Here is a 20,754-nt window from a genome sequence, read left to right as displayed (position 1 = left end):
CAGAAAGAAATATTTGAACTAATAAATTCAGCAAAGTTGCAGGACATACAAGGAACACACCAAAATCAGTTGTATTTGTATACACTAACACTGAAAATTTTAAAAAAGAAAATTAAGAAAGCATTTCCATTTACAACAGAATCAAAAAGAATAAAATATTAAGGAATAAATTTAACCAAGGAGGTGCAAGACTTTATACACTGAATATTACCAAACATAGAAAGACATAAATAGGGCTTCCCTGGTGGTGCAGTGGTTAAGAATCCACCTGCCAAGGCAGGCGACATGGGTTCGAGCCCTGGTCCGGGAAGATCTCACATGCCACGGAGCAACTAAGCCCGTGCGCCAAAACTACTGAGCCTGTGCTCTAGATCCCGCAAGCCACAACTACTGAGCCTACGTGCCACAACTACTGAAGCCCGCTCGCCTAGAGCCTGTGCTCCGCAACAAGAGAAGCCACTGCAATGAGAAGCCCGTGCACCACAACGAAGAGTAGCCCCCACTCACCACAACTAGAGAAAGCCCACACACAGCAATGAAGACCAAACACAGCCAAAAATAAATAAATAAATTTATTAAAAAAAAAAAGACATAAATAAATGGAAAGACATATATTGTTAAGGTGGCAATACTACCCAGAGGGAATTACAGATTCAATACAATCTCTATCAAATTCCAACAAACTAACACAACATTGTAAAGCAACTATACCCCAATAAAAAAATGAATTAAAAAAAATCACGAAAACTGGAAAAAAAATTCTAATAGAATTTTTTGCAGAAATAGACAAGCCCATCCTAAAATTCATATGGAATCTCAGTGGATTCCATACAGCCAAAACAATCTTGAAAAACAAAGTTGGCAATCTTGAAAAACACTTTCCAATTTCAAAACTTACTTCAAAGGTGCAGTAATCAAAACAGTGTAATACTGCCATAAGGATAGACATATAGATCAATGGGATAGAATTGAAAGTCTAGAAATAAACCCTCTTATACTTTTATGGTTAAGTGATTTTTGACAAAGGTGCCAAGACAATAGGAAAGAATAACCTTTTCAACAAATTGTGCCAGAACAACTGGATATCCACATTTAAAAAATGAAGTTCTACCCTTTCCTCACACGATATACAAAAATTATCTCAAAATGGATCAACGACCTAAATGTAAGAGCTAAAAATTATAAAATTCTCAGAAGGAAAGAGAGGGATAAATATTCTTTACCTTGGATTTGGTAATTGATTCTTAGATATGATACCAAGAGCATAAGGAACAAAAGAAAATTTAGACAAACTGGACTTCATCAAATTTAAAAACTTTTGTACATCACAGAATTATCAAGAAAGGTTGAAAAGACAACCAATAGAATGGGAGAAAATATTTGCAAATCATATATCTGATAATGGTTTAGTATCCAGAATATATAAAGAATACTCACAACAGAACAAAAGACCCATTTAAAAAAAAAACCAAAAAACCTCATTTTAAGAAATGAGGCAAAAGACTTGAATAGACATTTCTCTGAAGAAGATATACAAATGGTCAACAAGCAACATGAAAAGATGTTCATTATCATCAGTCATTAAGGGAAATGCAATTCAAAACCACAATGAGATACTTCACACTCACTCAAAGGCTGTAATTTTTTTAAAAAAGGAAAATAACAAACGTTGTTGAGTATGTAGAGAAACTGGAAACCTCATACATTTCTGTTAGGTAAGTAAAATGGTGCAGCTCTGTGGAAAACAATTTGGCGGTTCCTCACAAAGTTAAACACAGAATTATCATATGACTCAACGGTTCTATCCTAGGTGTATATCCAAGAGAATCAAAAACTGGTGTTCAAACAAACGCTTGTACACCGATGCTGATAGCAGTATTATTTTAATAACCAAAAAGTGGAAACAACCTAAATGTCTATCAACTGATCAGTGGCTAAACAAAAGGCATTACATCTATACAACAGAATATTTTACAGCCATAAAATGGAGTACTGATGCCTGCTACAACACAGATGAACCTTGAAAACATGATGTGAAGTGAAAGAAGCTAGACAAAAAAAGCCACATATTGTATGATTCCACTCATATGTAATGTCCAGAGTAGGCAAATACATAACCAGTAAGCAAATTAGTGGTTGATAGGGGATGGGAGGTGGGGGTATGGGGAGTGACTACTTACTGGGTGTGGTATTTTTTGAGGGGTGATGAAATATTCTGGAATTAGAGGTGATGCTTGCAAAATATTGTAAATGTACTAAAAGCCACTGAATTGTACACCTAATAAACAAGTTGAATTTATGTGACTTTTACTTCAATTATATATTTAAAAAGAAATCTTTCCCTAATCCAGCACAATGAAAATTTTGTCCTATATAAATCTGTGAAAGCTTTATAGTTTTGTCTTTCATATTTATGTCTCTAAAAAACTTAGAACTTTTTTTTGGATACTGTATGGGATACGAGAATCAATTTCATTTTTTCATAAGGACTGCCTGTTGTCCCAGCATCATTTATTGGAAAAAGAACTTCACTAATCTGCAGTACAGACTCTGTCATATACAGAGTGTCCATATGTGTTGGCATTTTTTAGGCTTCTATTCTGTTCCATTGATCTAAGTGTTAATTCTTGCACCAGTAACACACTTTATATCATTTTAAGTCTTGGTATTTATAGAGCAGATCTTCTCACTCTGTTCTTTTTCTTATTCAAGAGTATATTGGTTATTTTTGGTCCTTTGCATTTCCATTCTGTATAAATTTTAGAAGCAGCTTGTCAAGTTTCTCTCTCCCTCTCTTAATTAAATACATACACAAACACACACACACCACATACAAACTGTTAGGATTTTATTTACTACGCTTGTACAGAAAAGGATAATAGTTTTAAAGGATACCCCTCTAATTTATTGAAAAGTATTTATTTCTGGGGGGTGTGTGAAAGCAAATGAGAATGAGATGAGAGGGTGGTTCAAGCGGATGTCAATCTTATCCATGTTTATTTTTATTTTTTAATAAAAAGAATGTACTCATGTATTATTGTACAATAAAATATTTTTAGTGATGAAAACTATGGGAGGGATTGTTTCAAAAATTAAAAAGTGATCAATGTACTCAAGAGCCTGAGAGAAGTAAAAAAAATGAGCACAATGTCTTGTACACAGCTGATAATAATTTATTCTTTGATAATAAAGAAGCAGAAGTGGCCACCAACTTTGAGAATTACAAGCTCTCTTTGAGATAGAAGGAATGGAACAAAGTATTAACTCAGAAAAATAGTTTAAGCAGAAAGGATAGTTTTTTAGCCTTGGTGATCTTTATTTTAATATAATAAGCAAGAGGAGAGAATAGGGGAAATGAGGAGATGAAAAAACGTAAAAGTCTGAAAACTGCAATTCATTAATGTATATAAAGGAGTCAAGAGATGAATGAAAGGTTTGCTAAGTAGTGAGGTTCTTGAGCAAGCAGAATTCGTAGTGGGTAAGTCAGCACAAATAAGAAGGAGAAATGCCAAATAACTTCCAAAAGAAATAGCATTCCTACTTTTAGAGCACTAATCTGTATTCCTATTATGTTATGCAACTGAGAAGATAGGGAAAACAATTTATTTCAGTTGATCTCAAACCTTCTGAGGATATGCACTGCAATTTCAACTGTGAATTATTAAACAATAGAATTTTCCTCATAAGGGAAATTATAATTGGAATACATATTTTCTTAGGAACTGTGCTGATTCTTTCTAGTTATGTAGCTATTCTGTCCGAAAGCTACTTAGACTGATTGGGCAAACACTTCTAAAAGAAGAAATGGAGAATTATATTATCAAAATTAGAATACAGAGCCGAACTATCATTTCCCTTTATAAACTCTGTCTTTTGAAACACCAGTAAGAATACCAATAAAGTAAACATACAACTTTGTATTTTGATGCTAGAGAAATTCTTTAGTGGGCATACATTTCTTCTTTGACTCACTACTTTTACCACTTAATATTTTTTTGTTTTGAAAAAATATTCAAACTTACAGAAAAGTTGCAAGACATACAACAGAAGATGTTATTTGGATTTAATTTTGGGTAGCTAGTGAGCAAATTTATAATAATTGAAGTGAGTCTCCCAAAACAGCCATGTATGAAGGAGTATGGCTTCCATGGCAACAATTTGCCAGTCCCCATTGTAAGGCTTTTGCAGTCCTTGTCAGCCTGATGGTTAGCTCTATCATATGAACCCTTTCCTGGTAACGTCTCTATTTAGAGACCTTTAAGGTAGGTTGCACTCTCTTAAAAATCCTACTATACATCCAATTGTGCAATATAGGACCTGAACTAATAATAAAAATAGATTATATATGAATGCCTAAATGGGTTATTTCAGAAAAAAAAAATACATCATGTGTCTTCCCAGAGCTTCTAATACTGATCAGACCACCAATTAAAGTGTTATGATTAAGTGTTATAAAAATTTTACTAAAGAACAAAAGTATCAAACCAGAGTATCCTGAGTTCACTAAGGTATTTGACAAGTCATATATTTGACGAGAATTTTAAAAGTTCTTGGAACAAGATGGACAAAGCGTGTTTTGATGGGCTAGAAGAGAAACATATATTAGCTAGTTAAGTATTTAACCATAGAGTTTCTGGTAGTATGTGAAATAGCCTATCCTAAAAAAATGTTCTATCAGTGACTTGAATGACAACTTGATTAGCATATTTGCAGGTGACAGCACTAGAAAAGACAGGTAAAATACCAAATGTCTGATATAGATTTAAAAAATGTCTCTTTGGGGTAGACTGATCAGTTAAATGCAGCAAAATGAAATTAAACAAGAATAAATGTGAAGACCTGGATTTAGATTAAAATCAATGGTATAAAAAATCCACAAGAATTTATGATTTATATTTATAAAGAAAAGCCACACTTTATGATTTTGTCTAGACAGAGAACTTATGAGGCTTGACTATAACAGATCTTTTTTAATAAACATAAAAATGTAAATATTCATACGAGTTTGTTTCTTAACAACTGTTTATACTTACTAAAGTCATTTGGGATTTTTGTTGTTCTCAATGGTAGTAATCAGAGTTCTTATTACATTATTCCATATAAATTTGCCTTCCAGGAAAATAAAAAGGTATAACCTTGCTGATACCTGCATTCCAGTATCAATTTCTGATGGTGTATCTGTCTAAAACACTTAGAATAGAGTCTGCTACATAATTAGCATTTAAAGCTATCTATCAATATTATCATTATTACTATAGCTGCTTAATACATTTGCTTACTATAGGGAGAGAATATGCTGATTATTTGTCTATCTCATGGAAATGTCCTTGTACATAATGGGGATTGCTAAATATATTTTGGTTTTTTGTATCTGTCTTGTGAACTTAGTTGGATGATGCATTGTATTTTTTCATAAAACATATTTAACAAATATTCATACAGTGTATATACTATGTGCCAAACTGTGTCAGATGTTGGATAAATCATATAAACTAACAGATGTGATCCTTGTCTCATGGATGTTATAGTCTACATATATAGAAATCAAACACATGAATAAGTATATAACTGTAAATTGTGGTAAGTGCTATAAAGGAAAAGAACAAGGTCTTATGAGAGAGAATAGCTATGAGAAAAATTTAGATTGGAGGAGGAGAAGTCTTTCTGTGATAAGGAGACACTGAAACTGGAACAGAAAAAATAAACACAAGTTAGCCAGGTAAAGAGTGGGGTTAAGAGCTTTTAGGTAGTGGGAACAGCATGTGCTCAGAGCCAGGAAAAAAGCTGGATGTAAACTTAGTGAGCAAAGGGGAGAGGAAGAGATGGTAAGGGAAGGGCCTAGAACCAGATCATGTAGAATCTAGCAGAACAGAAACTATCTGATGCCAAAGCTCATGTTGTTAAAGCACAATGCATACTATTTCCCAGATTTGAAAAAGGTCTACGTAGTTTAATACAGCTTCCTACTTATTTTATTGATAATAATAGCAATCTTTGTGAAAAACTTATAAGAACGTACACTTATTGGCCCAAATAGTGATTACTACAGGTTTACTACACATGCATACATCATCAGTCCACAGTACTCAAAGGTTAATGCTAGGAAAAAACAACTAGCATCCTAATAACTCAATCCCTACATTAACAACTATAGTAGTGATATAAAAACGTCTCGGTTTTTTCAATTAAAATTTTGAGGAAGTCAAACATTTATTACTAAAGATAACATAACCTTCTAAAAAATTCTGCTATGTGGCATCCATATGAGTAGGAACAAATAAACAAGAATAAAAAAGCACATTAAGCACATGGACATCTTGAACAGAAATTTTATTTTATTCTGTAAACATCCATGCATTATTGTATTCCTTTCATATGCCAGGAAAAATCGTGAAAGACTTTGAAATGGACAAAAATATTATTAGGTGTCTTGTGTAGTGGACCATTTTGAATTATCTACACTGTTTAGTCTTTTAGCTATTCTACAAATCTAAGTTGTAAAAAACTGAGAGTAATGTAAATAGTTTTTGTCCAAATGATCCTCTTGTACCATGGAAGTACAATGGACTGCCTTGCAGGTAATCACCAAGTGTTGCATTTACTTGTAAATTCATTTCAGCACTCCCAATGCCTATATATTTGTGTTCTTTGAATTCTCCTGTTAACCAGCTGTAACATCTTTCTGGTTCCCTCATTAATTAACGAATGAAATAGCATCTTTGATATGTATTCATTTGGTATGTGTAACAAAGACATGATTTTAACTTAAAAAATAATTCTTTAACAGTTTTAGAGATCATCCACTGAGATGTCCAATGGATTCACCTAATAGAACCGGTAAACAGCACTGCCAGAGGAGTGCACTTTTTTTTTTTTTGTTAACATCTTTATTGGAGTATAATTGCTTTACAATGGTGTGTTAGTTTCTGCTTTATAACAAAGTAAATCAGCTATACATATACATATATCCCCATATCTCTTCCCTCTTGCATCTCCCTCCCATCCTCCCTATCCCATCCCTCCAGGTGGTCACAAAGCACCGAGCTGATGTCCCTGTGCTATGTGGCTGCTTCCCACTAGCTATGGATTTTACATTTTGTAGTGTATATATGTCCATGCCACTCTCTCACTTTGTCCCAGCTTACCCTTCCCCCTCCCCATGTCCTCAAGTCCATTCTCTAGTAGGTCTGTGTCTTTATTCCCGTCCTGCCCCTAGGTTCTTCATAACCATTTTTTTCTTTTTAGATTCCATATATATGTGTTAGCATACAGTATTTTTCTCTTTCTGACTTACTTCACTCTGTATGACAGACTCTAGGTCCATCCACCTCAATACCAATAACTCAATTTAATTTCTTTTTATGGCTGAGTAATATTCCATTGTATATATGTGCCACATCGTCTTTATCCATTCATCTGTCAATGGACACTTAGGTTGCTTCCATGTCCTGGCTATTGTAAATAGAGCTGCAATGAACATTTTGGTACATGACTCTTTCTGAATAATGGTTTTCTCGGGTAAAGGCCCAGTAGTGGGATTGCTGGGTCGTATGGTAGTTCTATTTTTAGTTTTTTAAGGAACCTCCATACCTCTTACTGTTCTCCATAGTGGCTGTATCAATTTACATTCCCACCAACAGTGCAGGAGAGTTCCCTTTTCTCCACACCCTCTCCAGCATTTACTGTTTGTAGATTTTTGGATGATGGCCATTCTGACTGGTGTGAGGTGATACCTCATTGTAGTTTTGATTTGCATTTCTCTAATGATTAGTGATGCTGAGCATTCTTTCATGTGTTTGTTGGCAATCTGTATATCTTCTTTGGAGAAATGTCTATTTAGGTCTTCTGCCCATTTTTCGATTGGGTTTTTTGTTTTTTTGATGTTGAGCTCCATGAGCTGCTTCTAAATTTTGGAGATTAATCCTTTGTCAGTTGCTTCATTTGCAAATATTTTCTCCCATTCTGAGGGTTGTCTTTTGGTCTTGTTTATGGTTTCCTTCACTGTGCAAAAGATTTTAAGTTTCATTAGGTCCCATTTGTTTTTGTTTTTATTTCCATTTCTCTAGGAGGTGGGTCCAAAAGGGTCTTGCTGTGATTTATGTCATAGAGTGTTCTGCCTATGTTTTCCTCTAAGAGTTTGATAGTGTCTGGCCTTACATTTAGGTCTTTAATCCATTTTGAGTTTATTTTTGTGTATGGTGTTAGGGAGTGTTCTAATTTTATTCTTTTACATGTAACTGTCCAGTTTTCCCAGCACCACTTATTGAAGAGGCTGTCTTTTCTCCACTGTATATGCTTGCCTCCTTTATCAAAAATAAGGTGACCATATGTGCGTGGTTTTATCTCTGGGCTTTCTATCCTGTTCCATTGATCTATATTTCTGTTTTTGTGCCAGTACCATACTGTCTTGATTACCGTAGCTTTGTAGTATAGTAAGGAGTGCACTTTTAAGCACTTGCTTAAGCCCACGAGTATCTTTTCTTGGCAATTGGAAGTGAATCCCAAATACCAACAAAACTTTACTTAGATGACTGTTTCTTTAGGTTTAAAAAAACTAAAAAAAACAAAACAAAACAAAAACAAAAACAAAAACAGAAAACAAAACCTCACTTTTTTTTTTAAATAAATAAATTTATTTATTTATTTAATTTATTTTTGGCTGTGTTGGGTCTTCGTTGCTGCGTGCGGGCTTTCTCTAGTTGTGGTGAGCGGGGGCTACTCTTTGTAGCAGTGTGCGGGCTTCTCATTGTGGTGGCTTCTCTTGTTGCAGAGCACCAGCTGTAGGTGCATGGGCTTCAGTAGTTGCAGCATGTGGGCTCAGTAGTGGTGGCTTGGGGCTCTCAAGTGCAGGCTCAGTAGTTGTGGCATACGGGCGGGCTTAGTTGCTACATGGCATGTGGGATCTTCGTGGACCAGGGATCGAAGCCGTGTCCCCTGCATTGGCAGGTGGATTCTTTTTTTTTTTTAAAATATCATCTCTTTTATTTTATTAACATTATTGTTATTATTTATTATTTTTGGCTGCGTTGGGTCTTCGTTGCTGCACGCAGGCTTTCTGTGGTTGTGGCGAGGGAGGCTACTCTTCGTTGCAGTGTGCAGGCTTCTCATTGTGGTGGCTTTTCTTGTTGCACAGTGTGGGCTCTAGGCGCGTGGGCTTAAGTAGTTGTGACACGCAGCTCAGTAGTTGTGGCTCTCAGGATCTAGAGCGCAGGCTCAGTAGTTGTGGCTCTCAGGATCTAGAGCACAGGCTCAGTAGTTGTGGCGCATGGGCTTAGTTGCTCTGCGGCATGTGGGATCTTCCTGGACAAGGGGTTGAACCTGTGTCCCCTGTATTGGCAGGTGGATTCCTAACCACTGCGCCACCGGGGAAACCCAGCAGGCAGATTCTTAACCACTGCGCCAAGAGGGAAGCCCCAACCTCATTGTTTTTTGATTTGTGTTTTGTCTTTGTTTCTAGTTTGTGCACTGCCAGGAAATTATTGCTTCCTGGTGGCAGCAATGCTTGAGACTTTGCTTTTATGGTCTGATCACTTGGTGATCTCTGTAAATGTATTATAGATGTCCATTCTTTGTTGGGTGAAAGATGACAGATAATCCTATTTGTAGTCCTACTTGTAGTTTTATTTGCCTATTTCTCCATTTTGAGCTCAAAACAATTAAGAAATTGGTGTCCCCTGGGAAGGAGAACAGGTCTTTGACACAGTTTTTGTGTTTCTGTATTTACTCTGGACCTGTGGCTGAAGCTGCAGAATTGAAATTATGAGCTCTCTCTGTGTTTATCTGTAATTCAGAAAGACCTTTACCCTTTACCATTGTGAAATGTTTCCCAATCTCTGGGAAGTATAAAGCTATATTGTCTCTGAAGTTAAAGGAGCTCTGTTCTGACTGGCTTACAGAGATAAATGCCTAAATAAGTTAATTATTCCAATATTTCCCAAAATAAACTGAATTTCTAATACTTCAAATATGCTAGACTTAAAAAAGGATCTTCTACTAGAAACTAACTCATAAATATTTTAAAAATCCAAGTTCATATAATTAGGGTAAATCTTTGGCAAATATGACTAGCTTAATAATTTTGGTTTAAAAATTGTCTTAAATAATTTTTAATGTTAAAATATAAGTACACATTTTGTTTTTCTTGGGTTGCTTTCCCTAAACATATACAGGTTTATTGACTGAAGAAGCTTACATCATTCCTACATAATGCATGTCAGCTTGAACATAATTTCCATGATCTTTAGGTAACTTAAACTTTGGAGTGCATTACATTAAATTAATGGATAATCATTAGAAGCCTAGATAATTTTTAAATAAGATAAAATAGGAAACATCAAGTACTAATCATAAGTAAATTTTTTTTACTATGGTGAAATATAAACAACATTTACTACTCAAACCAGTTTTAAGTGTACAATGAAATGGTATTAAGCAAATTCACAATGTAATGCAAACTTCACCACTATCCATTTCCAGAACTTTTTCATCATCCCAAAGAGAAATTGCATACCCTTTAAACAGTAACTTCCCACTCTCCACTTTCATCTATCCTATTTTCTGCCTCTATGAATTTGACTATTCTGAGTACCTTATGTAAGTGAACTCATACAATATTTGTCCTTTATTTCTGGCTTATTAAATTCAGCATAGTGTTTTCAAGGTTCATTCATGTTGTAGCATGTATCAGAACTTCATTTCTTCTTTCGGCTTAATAATATTCAGTTATATGTGTATAACACATTTTGTTTATCCATTTATCTTTGGGCTGTTCCCACCTTTTGGCCATTGTGAATATAGCTGCTATAAACACTGGTGTACTAGTGCTTGCTTTCAATTCTTTTGGGTATATAAGTAGAAGTAGAATTGCTGGATCACATGGCTAACTTTTAGAAGAACCACAAAAGTGTTTTTCTCTGTGGTGGTACCATTTTATACTCCCTTCAGCAATGCCCAAGGGTTCCAATTTCTCCACATCCTTTGCCAACACTAATTTTCTGGGTTATTTGTTTTTTTGGGGGGGGGTTGTTTTTTATTTTTTTAATAAAACACCCAAATGGATATAAAGTGGTATCTCATTGTGGTTTTGATTTGCGGTTCTCTAATGACTAGTGATGTTGAGTATCTTTTTGTGTGCACGCTGCTATTTGTATACCTTCCTTGGAGAAACGTCTATTCAACTCCTTCACCCATGTTTCAATTGGGTTCCCTTTTTTTTTTTTCAGTTGCAGGAGTCCTTTTTATATTCTAGATATTAATCATTTCTCATACATGTGATTTGCAAATATTTTCTTTCATTCTGTCAGTTGTCTTTTTCTCTCTTGACAGTATCCTTTGATGCACAAAAGTTTTTAATTTGATGGAGTCCAATTTATCTATTTTTTCTTTTGTTGCATTGATTACTAATCATAATTTTAAGTTTATATACTTTTGCTTATTTTTATTTGCTATATAGATGCTAGAAATTTGTGTCATATTTATGAACATGTTCCTTTTTGCTACTTTATCAAGTAGTCAAAGGATTGCATGTTGCTGTAGAAAATTATATTATGCATGTTCATGAGCTTTGCTGTCTGCTAATATATGCGTATGTCAGATAGTTCTTAATTATCTACCCTAAGTTTTCTCTGTGAAATAGAAGTGACTTTCATTAAAAGTTATACTTAATATGTCACTGAGACTATAGCAGAAGCAACAGTGATACAGATATACAACTGAGCATGTGCTTTTATTTTTTTAAGGGAAAAAAAAAAATTGCCCTAAAGCAGCAGTCCTCGAACGTTTTGGTCTCTGGACCCCTTTACACATTTAAAATTTATTTAGAACTCGTAGAGCTTTTGTACATGTGGGTTATAACTATCAATATTTACTGAATTAGAAATCAAAACAAAAATTTTATGAACTTATTACTTCATTTGAAAAAAGCAATGATTAACATGTTGCATGTCAAATAAACTATATCATTATATTATTATGAAGATAGTTTCCATCTTGTGGGTCACTTGAGAAAGAACTGTAATCCTAAAGCAAGGTATCAGTTTGTTCCAGAATATTTGAAAGAACATAATGAAAGATAAAACTTGGAAAGTGAAGATTATTTCCTTTGATTTATAATGCCTGAGCCTGAAAATAAGTTATAAAATGTGTTAAAATACACATTCACTTAAAACAAGGTTCACTTAATTTTGATGGGCTTCTTTCCTTGGCTTACTGATTAGTGCTTTTACCCACTATCTATGTAATCTGCCTAGATAGCAGAGATCCTGTGTCTTACCAGAATAATTTTCTCTGCTATTTGTTAACTTTATTATATGCTTGAGTATTTAAGGGGAAAAAGAACAAAAAGTTCCTCAGTTATGAAAGAGTTACTTCTTAATAACTGTGTTACCTTTTGTGCTTTTAAAAATGCTTTATTGTCATTTTAATAAAAAACGGCAACCAAAAAATTATTTCTCAGGCATCCATGATCCTATCTTAAATCAAGTGTCCAAATTTCCTGACAACTCTAAATCAAATCAAATTATTAAAAAATTTCAGGGTATCTTTCACTGAAAACTATCTTTGAGATTTCCTGGCAGTCTCCTAGAAATCACAGAAATTCGTTCTTTCAGCATAGATAAAGAGTGATGAAAGATATAATTAGATTTGTTTGATGAGTTACAACTATAAATTTCATGGGAAGTCGTCATATCAAAAGAGAAGCCCAGTCTTCTCTAGGTTAAGTTTATATAAGCAAAATATTATTAATATAACCATTTCATTAATTGTGTGCTTTGTGTAAAGGCCCGGGAGAATCGTCAATTACCCCCAGTCCCTAATGTTTTTACTGTAAGGGGAAATACTGCTTAAAAACTCATGAAATAGTTATATTCCATCCCTCAATAGAGAATTTTACTCCCTGCCATTCTGATATTAGTGGTTACAGTTAGTAACTACAGCTATTAAGTTCCTGTCATCTACAGATGGATTTTGATGCTTACCTAAAAGTTATGCTGTAAGCTACAGACCAGAGCTTGTGCATTTAACAAGAAGGACAGTTTCACAAGCCTCATAGAAAGAACTGTACCAGATACTTCCAACTACTGACACTTCAAAGAATATACTCTTGGGTACAGACTGCTGAAGTGATATTGCTTAGATAACTTTTAGACTATAATAGTGGACTGGGTTAGTATTTCCAAAACTCTAATTAGTCTAGAAGCTGAAAGCTTCATGAAAGCAAACTGCTAAGCTAAGATCTAGTAGAATGAGAATTAATTACACAGGACTGAGTAAACAGAAGAATTTTTTCGTGGCTATTTGTTCGGAATATTATTGATGTTTTAAATGTTCTATTTTCAGGGTATGTGAAGAAACTTTTTCTTTCTTCTCAATCTATATATAACCCACACAATTTCATAGATCCTGATTTCTTAAAACTAAAAATATTTGATTCTCACTGAGTCCCTCAGAATTCAGAAACTCTTACTAGGTCTGCTAACTTTTCTTGACAATATAGTGATTTCCATAGATTTATTAAGAATGTCTTCCTTTTTAACAGGATATAATTGGACAAATTGATGGTGGAACCAAGGACTTACCTGTGTCATGTTTGAGAATGGTGCCCATTTAATCAGATATGTCTACCACTTCTGAAGAACAAAGACTGGCTGTACTCACGAAGCTAATACCTACAAAGCCCTCCCAGGAAAAATGACCTGGTACCTGAAGTAGAGGGTCTCAGCCTTGCATGTGGTAAGGAAGGTCACTTATATATGGTAATGAACTTTTGGTGACCTGGAGAAGAGAGGAATTCACCCAGTAACAGGTACCTGCAGGTGAAATAGGGTGAAGAGATTGTCTGGGGCTTGGTTTCCTAAACTTGGAATGGCAAAAATAGAAACTTTTAAAAGTAAAATCTGAGATTCCCTATGAAAACTTCCAGACAGAAGTTAATTTTGCAGCCTCAGTATTTGCAAAGCAAACTCACAGAAGCTACCTGGTTAATTAATACCTTGCTGCAGCTAAATAAATAATCAAGCCCAAACTAATGAGATCTGCCATTTTTTTGCAACAAAAATCATTATGAGATTATTATGATTGGGGGTGTAGAGAGTTGTCAGGAAAACGGGCAAGAAAGATTATTAAATGTCCTGATTTGTATACTCTTCTGGGTTATCTGTACTTTTTACTTTCACTATTTTACAACTCTGCAAGTTATAGAAAACTAATGCTAATGCAAATTATTGTCTACAGAAATGCAAATAAATTTTGTCTTGAGAAGGAACAATTGATTATTACCCTGTGTATACTGACCAATTTTGTATCTATTTATAAATTCACCCCAGTCTTTGTGACTGTTGATATATGTATGTGTCCTTTGATTTTTTTTTCTTTGAACTGGTTTAACAGCTTACTGTTCTCTCATTAATTAAATAGAATTGACACATTTATTATATATTTCTATGAATGTTATGATTCAACCTTTAAAAATATTATCCTTTAACACATATCATACTGTGTTCTCCGAAGTATTTGATTTCATGGATTTATCTAAATATATTTCTGACTCCAATTGTGCTTATAGCTTAAAGCTTTGTTGCTTGGACCAGCAAACTTCCAGAGTAAATACAGCCTACTGTTCACAGTTCTTAGGTTGTGCAATGCATTTTATCATTCAAGTATTCCAAACCAAGGTCCAAAAATCCTAATTCTCATTCTTTAGAAGAATTTGTAACTAGCTAGTCATCTCCCATAACATCATTCTTTTTCTTTCTCTCTTGCACTGAGAGTTGCTATAGCAGAGAGGTCAAGAGTGATGATTCTGGAGCCAGACTGCCTGGACTTGAATACCAGTTTAGTCTCTAGCTGGTTATATGTCCTTAACCTCTTTGTGTTTCAATTTTCTCATAAGTAAAATGACAATGTATGTAAAGTGTTGGTATATGTAAAATGTTTAGAAGAGTGACTGACAATTAATATTATTTTAATATACTAAAATCATCGTGGATAGGAAGAAACAATAAAACCATATATATATATATATGTATATTCTTCAATTTTCTGACCAAAACTTTATGTGTTTCTGGTCTTCTGTAACAGTATCATTTATCTCCAGGCAAATCTGTAAGAGTGGCAGGTTGCTAACTCTTACCATTTTCTCTCTTAAGTTCCAAATAAATGCCCTAGGAAGATAGACTCTTCCTGACTAGCCATATCAATCTAACATATTTGTTTTCTCCATATCCTTTCCCAAAAGGAAATCAGCAACGCTTTTTCTTCCCAGGGCAAGCAGCAGATTTTCTTGCATCCAGTGGAGCTTGGGGACCATCATTATTATGTGGGACTTCTCCAGAAGATTTAATTTCTGTCAGTAAGACAAGATTTCTTATTATGTATCTCCATGGCTATTTTTGTCTTAAATTCCTCCTTGCCTCTCATTATGCTTGGAGTTTTGCAAGCATAATACAAGCATTATGCAAAGTATAGTTGTAATTTCTTCAGCTTTGGATCCAGTCTCCTTGAAAAGACCTTTACACTTATTTAGTAATCACAGAGGGGCAAGATTTATTTTTCCTTTTTTCCTCCTGTGTGTCACAGGCCCCTACTCTCTGTTCTCTTGAATCAGGTTTCTCACTCAAATATGAAACTTCAGGGATTCCTATTTGCTATGTTTCAGTTATTATAAGGAAGACTTTTCAGCTCTTTGATGAGACACTACATACTGAGAATTATTAGTTAAGATGCTTTTTGGTTGCAGACAACAGTTTACCCATCTCTGTCTCTAATTAGCTTTTTCAAAGTAACGTATTGGCTCAGGTAACTGAAAAGTCAAGAGGCAGATATAGTTCAACAGGGGCTGGAGTAAGTGGTTGAAAAATGTGACAGGACCGAGTACCTCTCTTTCTCTCCCATTTCTTAGGAATGCTTCTTTACAGTTGGCTCCATTATTGGCAGGCATTACTTTCATGGTTCCAAGATAGGAATTCTTCGAGTTGTATATTTCCTCATTCATATTCAATAGGAAACAGAGAGTCTATGTTCCTAGTCATTCAAATAAAATCTAAGAGATGAGACCCACTTGCTCCTATTGACCTGAGTTATGTGTTTCTTGAACTAAAAACTGTGGTTATGTGAAATGGATATGCTGATTGTACTAAGCCACCTACCCTGGAGGATTAGTCAGTCTCACCCAAACTATATGACTGGGAAATGCGGTGTAGTGTTAGAAAGAGGGATGGGAAATGGCTGCTGGAGAGGCAACTAACAAATATCCATTATGAGAAGCACTTCTCAAGCCTCTTTGTTTCTTGAAAAAGCAAGTTGATCAGTTTGGCAATAACCAGTATTCAGATCACTAGGAGCTAACTATTGAAGAGCTATTCAAATCATTTTCAGTGTAATAATATGAAACTCAGAATATGATAACTTAAAAGCTTGGTTATGAATACGAAACTTCCAAATATTTTAGTTTGAAAACCAGGATAATTATTGTAGTTGCTGTGGTTGCTTTATAATATGAGAATACAAAAGACAGTTTGGTACATTTTGGAATGTTTATAATTTATAGCAAAGCTATAGCTGGAGAATTCAGTTGTCAACTGGAATTCATTAATAATTTTATTAATCAATATTTACATTTTCTACTTGGCCTTTGACTTAGCTAAGTTTGTTTCCAACCAGGCATGGCTTGTTGAATATAAGCGTTAAAGTCATCATTTGGTAGTTTAGCTCCCAAGAGTCGACTGATACTAGTTTTCCTCCCTGCATCCCCCTGAAATCCTGGGTGTTTTTTCTTCCTAAGGATTAAAAACAAAATTACACTTATTACTTATTTTTCTTCTTTTTCCTTCTCATTTTATATTCATATCAGGGACTGAGGTTTCTTTTGCAGCCATGGTTTAAATTGTCACTGCTTATTCAGCTCTACTTATCAGTTTAATCTTTCCTAGCCTGACACTTTTTACAAAGTATCATTCAGCCAATGACTGAAAGAAGTGATACAGACCCTTAAAAGTTTCTATATGAAGATCAGTAATATCAGAATTTGTACAAAGACTCAACTTTCTAAATGGTTGTAATGAGAACACAGTGAAAGAAAAGAAAAAAAGATGCAAAATCATAAGGAAAAAAAGCAAGATTAATACAAATTAAATATTATCTTGACCAATCTGTTTGGATATTAAAACTTAATGTGATCCTCTTAAGGGATTAACTTAATTAAGCCAGGCAATTTATTTTAAGGTACGTGATGAAATTACTAAAGAAAAAAATTAACTTCTGAGCAATGAATTTCTTGAAAGTCATGTGATGAAAGTTCATTGCCACATACTACAAAATCTTAATGATGTTAGAGTACTTTAGGTACAGGAGAAACTCTATTATATTCCTTGATGGAAGATACTCAGTGGCACTTACACTTTCACAAAAAAGCACTAGTGAAGGTCTTTCAGAATAAAACACATCTTCCGTCATATGCTATAGCCTACCTCCAAGGATAGGAGGTAAGCTGTATGCCTGCAAAATCATTAATGCAAAAGCCTCTTGTCTTACCGGTTCCTCTGCACTGCCTGTTGCATCATGGGAATAACTGATGAGACCAGGGATGGGCTGCTCACCGTGTGCCATGATAACAGCAGGACTGGTGTAGAATGGATGCTTCTAATGCACAACACATAACAACTATGAATATAGTGACAGGAAAACATGAAACTATACAAGCAAAATGACTGGAAAGGAAAAAGGGTGAAAACAAATGGAACAATGGAATGTCAAAAATTTTCAAATGAAGAATGACAAAATTAGCTTAGATTTCAAATGGTACAAGTTTTTTTTAAGATTGAAACTGATGGTACTTTTAACTCTTTTAATTAAGAGTAAAAGAAAGAGAACATACGATGATTTAATAATGTATTTCATCAATCATTTCCATAAAAACAAAACAAACCTCACGCACAACTTAAATACTTACTAGCCTTAAGTAAGGACTTAATGGATCACTGAATGGATCTGGAGACAGAATAATCCCGTCTTTAGTGAAAGAACCACTTACTTGTTGTCTGAATGGGCACTTCCAAAGGATCTCTATGATCCTTTCCAATATATACATTGTCAAAAAATCCTCTCATGTTATGCTCATAGCCAAAGTATCTGGATGAGCCATAAAACTTTAAAAATTACTTCATATAGTGATTAGATTTTCAATCTTTACACTCTCAGTGAACAATCATTACTCCCAGAAGTGATATGCTACTGTCTGAAGATTTTAAAGTGTACAAGGTGGGTTATACTAGGTATGGATAATAATGTAAATCATGTTCTGTGACTTTAAGATGATAACTAAATTTACTGAAGTACTTCATGGTACTATATTTACTCCCAGAATTGTTCAAAGAGAACTTGTAATACTTTGATGCTGTTTTAATAATATTTATTACTTTATTAAATTAAAAACACGAATATCTTACATCCATTTCTTCTCTTTATGACTGGGGTAATTTGTGTCCAATAGTTAAATAAGTGCTACTTAACTGCTGAAAAGTCTTGTCTTTAAAAAAAATATTTATTAATCTTCCTCAGCTAATTTCTTGAACCACCTTAGGTATCTTACCTTCAGTTTGGTGCTCCTCTAAGAATTTGTGAATATTTGATGTGCTGAACACATGAACATTGTATATTTACTATGATCACAAAAATGATATCTTCAAAGAGTTCTTAAATGTCACATTGTTTATCATTGGAGTTATTACTTCAATAGATAACAGCAGAATTTTTAATGCCTCAGAACTCAGAACAAAACTTCAATGCTTTCAAGAACTCTACCTAATGGAGGGAATATAGCTGTGGAGTGTCATGAATATCCCCGTTCTTTTTAAAGGATGCCCTGAAGTGATATTTAACTTATGGAAGAATGGGATGGAAAGAGAGATGAAATCAATACATTTACCTGTGGGTCCTTTAGATCTCTGGGTCTCTCTCAGCAGGCTTACCTTGGCCGCAATGGCTGCTGCAGTTATATGTGATGAAGAACTATCTTCTGTTGAAGCAACACCACTGTCTTTCTTCTCTTCTTCCTCTTCTTCACATTGAACCCCTTTGTCTTCTGTCTGTTTATGGGGGCTAGTTGTGGGAGGAGGGGAAAGAGGTGGTGGTGGGGAAGGTAAATCTTCAAGTTCATCATGCACTTCTTTTACTTTTACAATGGCATCACGTAAAAGGTCAATGGCATGAGGTAGGGCTGGCAGTATGAACTGAAAGCATTCCTGTATGCAAGAGGAAGAAAAAAAAATGAAGATAAAGCATTTTTATAGGCATACAAAATGGCAGCAGTCAAATGTGTTTGTGATTTTGGATCACAAATTTTGGATTTATTTGTGATTTTCTCTCCATCTGTCTTAAGAATGAATCATATTTAATGTATTGTCCTTGCAATGCAAAATATGAAGTAAGCATGGTATATATTACAGTATTCTCCATAAGCTGAAGAACTACACTATATAAGCACACAGTACATTTTTTTTTTTTTTTAAGTAAAATTTCTATACAACTTCAGGGTTTAAAGATACATTATGAGAGAGCAGGTAAGAATTTTTACCTTTCTGGTTAGAGAAGGATACTAGAACTAACAAACCAATTGAGTACTGAACTATTTTATTCAGAGAGCTAAAGTTCTGACTACAATCATAAAGTATAGCTAGACAACGTTGTACAATATGTAAAAATAGGTATAAGTTTGTACAGCATAAAAGTCAATATAGTCCCTTGGTTTCTTTTTTTTTAGGGGGCGGTGAAGGAAAGTACAGCATTTATTGCAGGATGCCAAGCAAGGAGGACAGGCAGCTAATGCTCAAAATATATCCATTATTACCTATATTGTATCACCAAAAGAAAATAGGTGAGAATTTTAAAATCAGAACATAAGGCCAGATATGTTTGGGGAATATGTTTGAGCAGAGGTCTTTCTCTTTTACATTTAAAGTAACTTACCTTAAAATCTAATATGTAAAGAAATATCTTACAATTTATGGACTACCTGGAAGGTATCTAATCTTTTAACCTACTGGAAAAAATTGTATAGTGAAGAATTTAACTTTAATCAAAGAGAGGTCTGCCTTTACTCTCAGTTTTTGGGAGGTGATCTCTAGTTCCTTGTTATGTCATGCCTGATAAGAGTGTCTCTGTTTGCCTGGGGGCTTTGGCCACTGAACCGTCTAACAATGTGGTTTACTATGAGGGCTTTGGGAAACACAGTATCAGTTTTGCCTCTGGAAAGAACTGGGAGTGGCTGACTAGGTCAACCATGTGGGCAATATGTGATCAAGTCCTAATAAAAACTCTGAACACCAAAGGCAAAGGAGAATGTACATAGTTAGCAATACTCTGTGTATACTGTCTTATATTGTGGCTAAGAGGAGGTGATGCTTCCATGATTCCATGGAAGAGGATGACCATAAGTTCCCTGTTTGGTACCTCTCTTAGACTCTACCATATGTGCTTCTTTCCTTGGCTGATTTCAACCTGTATTCTTTCCCTGTAATACAACATACCCATAAGTATAACAGCTTTCAGTGAGTTCTGTGAGCCCTTCTAGTGAATTATTAAAAGTGAGGGTGATTTTAGAAATCCCCTCAATTGCAAGCGGTGTCAGAAATGAGAGCAGTCTTATGGAGTGCTCCAACTTTGTAGCTGGCTAACTTCTGCAGTTGGTCAAAACTCCTTACAGTTGGTGTTAAGAAGTGGGATTTGATAGAAAGACCCTGACTCACTGAAACTTGTGAT

General features: G+C 34.6%; 1 protein-coding gene across 14 annotated transcripts in view; it reads right to left on the bottom strand.

Moving 5' to 3' along the window:
* GPHN (gephyrin) overlaps positions 1-20,754 on the bottom strand; it is a 633,631-nt gene that overhangs the window by 241,450 nt on the left and 371,427 nt on the right. For 8 of the 14 annotated variants that reach the window (XM_036843405.1, XM_036843408.1, XM_036843406.1 and 5 more), the window contains one exon: positions 18,966-19,238. In XM_036843405.1, the coding sequence (XP_036699300.1) occupies positions 18,966-19,238 (273 nt within the window). Of the gene's footprint in view, positions 1-17,529; positions 17,638-18,965; positions 19,239-20,754 lie in introns of all 14 variants that reach the window. The other 6 variants (XM_036843402.1, XM_036843404.1, XM_036843403.1 and 3 more) reach the window with 1 other exon arrangement.

This window comes from Balaenoptera musculus, chromosome 2 (genome assembly GCF_009873245.2).
Source record: "Balaenoptera musculus isolate JJ_BM4_2016_0621 chromosome 2, mBalMus1.pri.v3, whole genome shotgun sequence".
NCBI classification, from domain to species: domain Eukaryota; kingdom Metazoa; phylum Chordata; class Mammalia; order Artiodactyla; family Balaenopteridae; genus Balaenoptera; species Balaenoptera musculus.
Note: the sequence above shows the minus strand (reverse complement) of the source record. Positions and strands in the feature narration are given on the sequence as shown.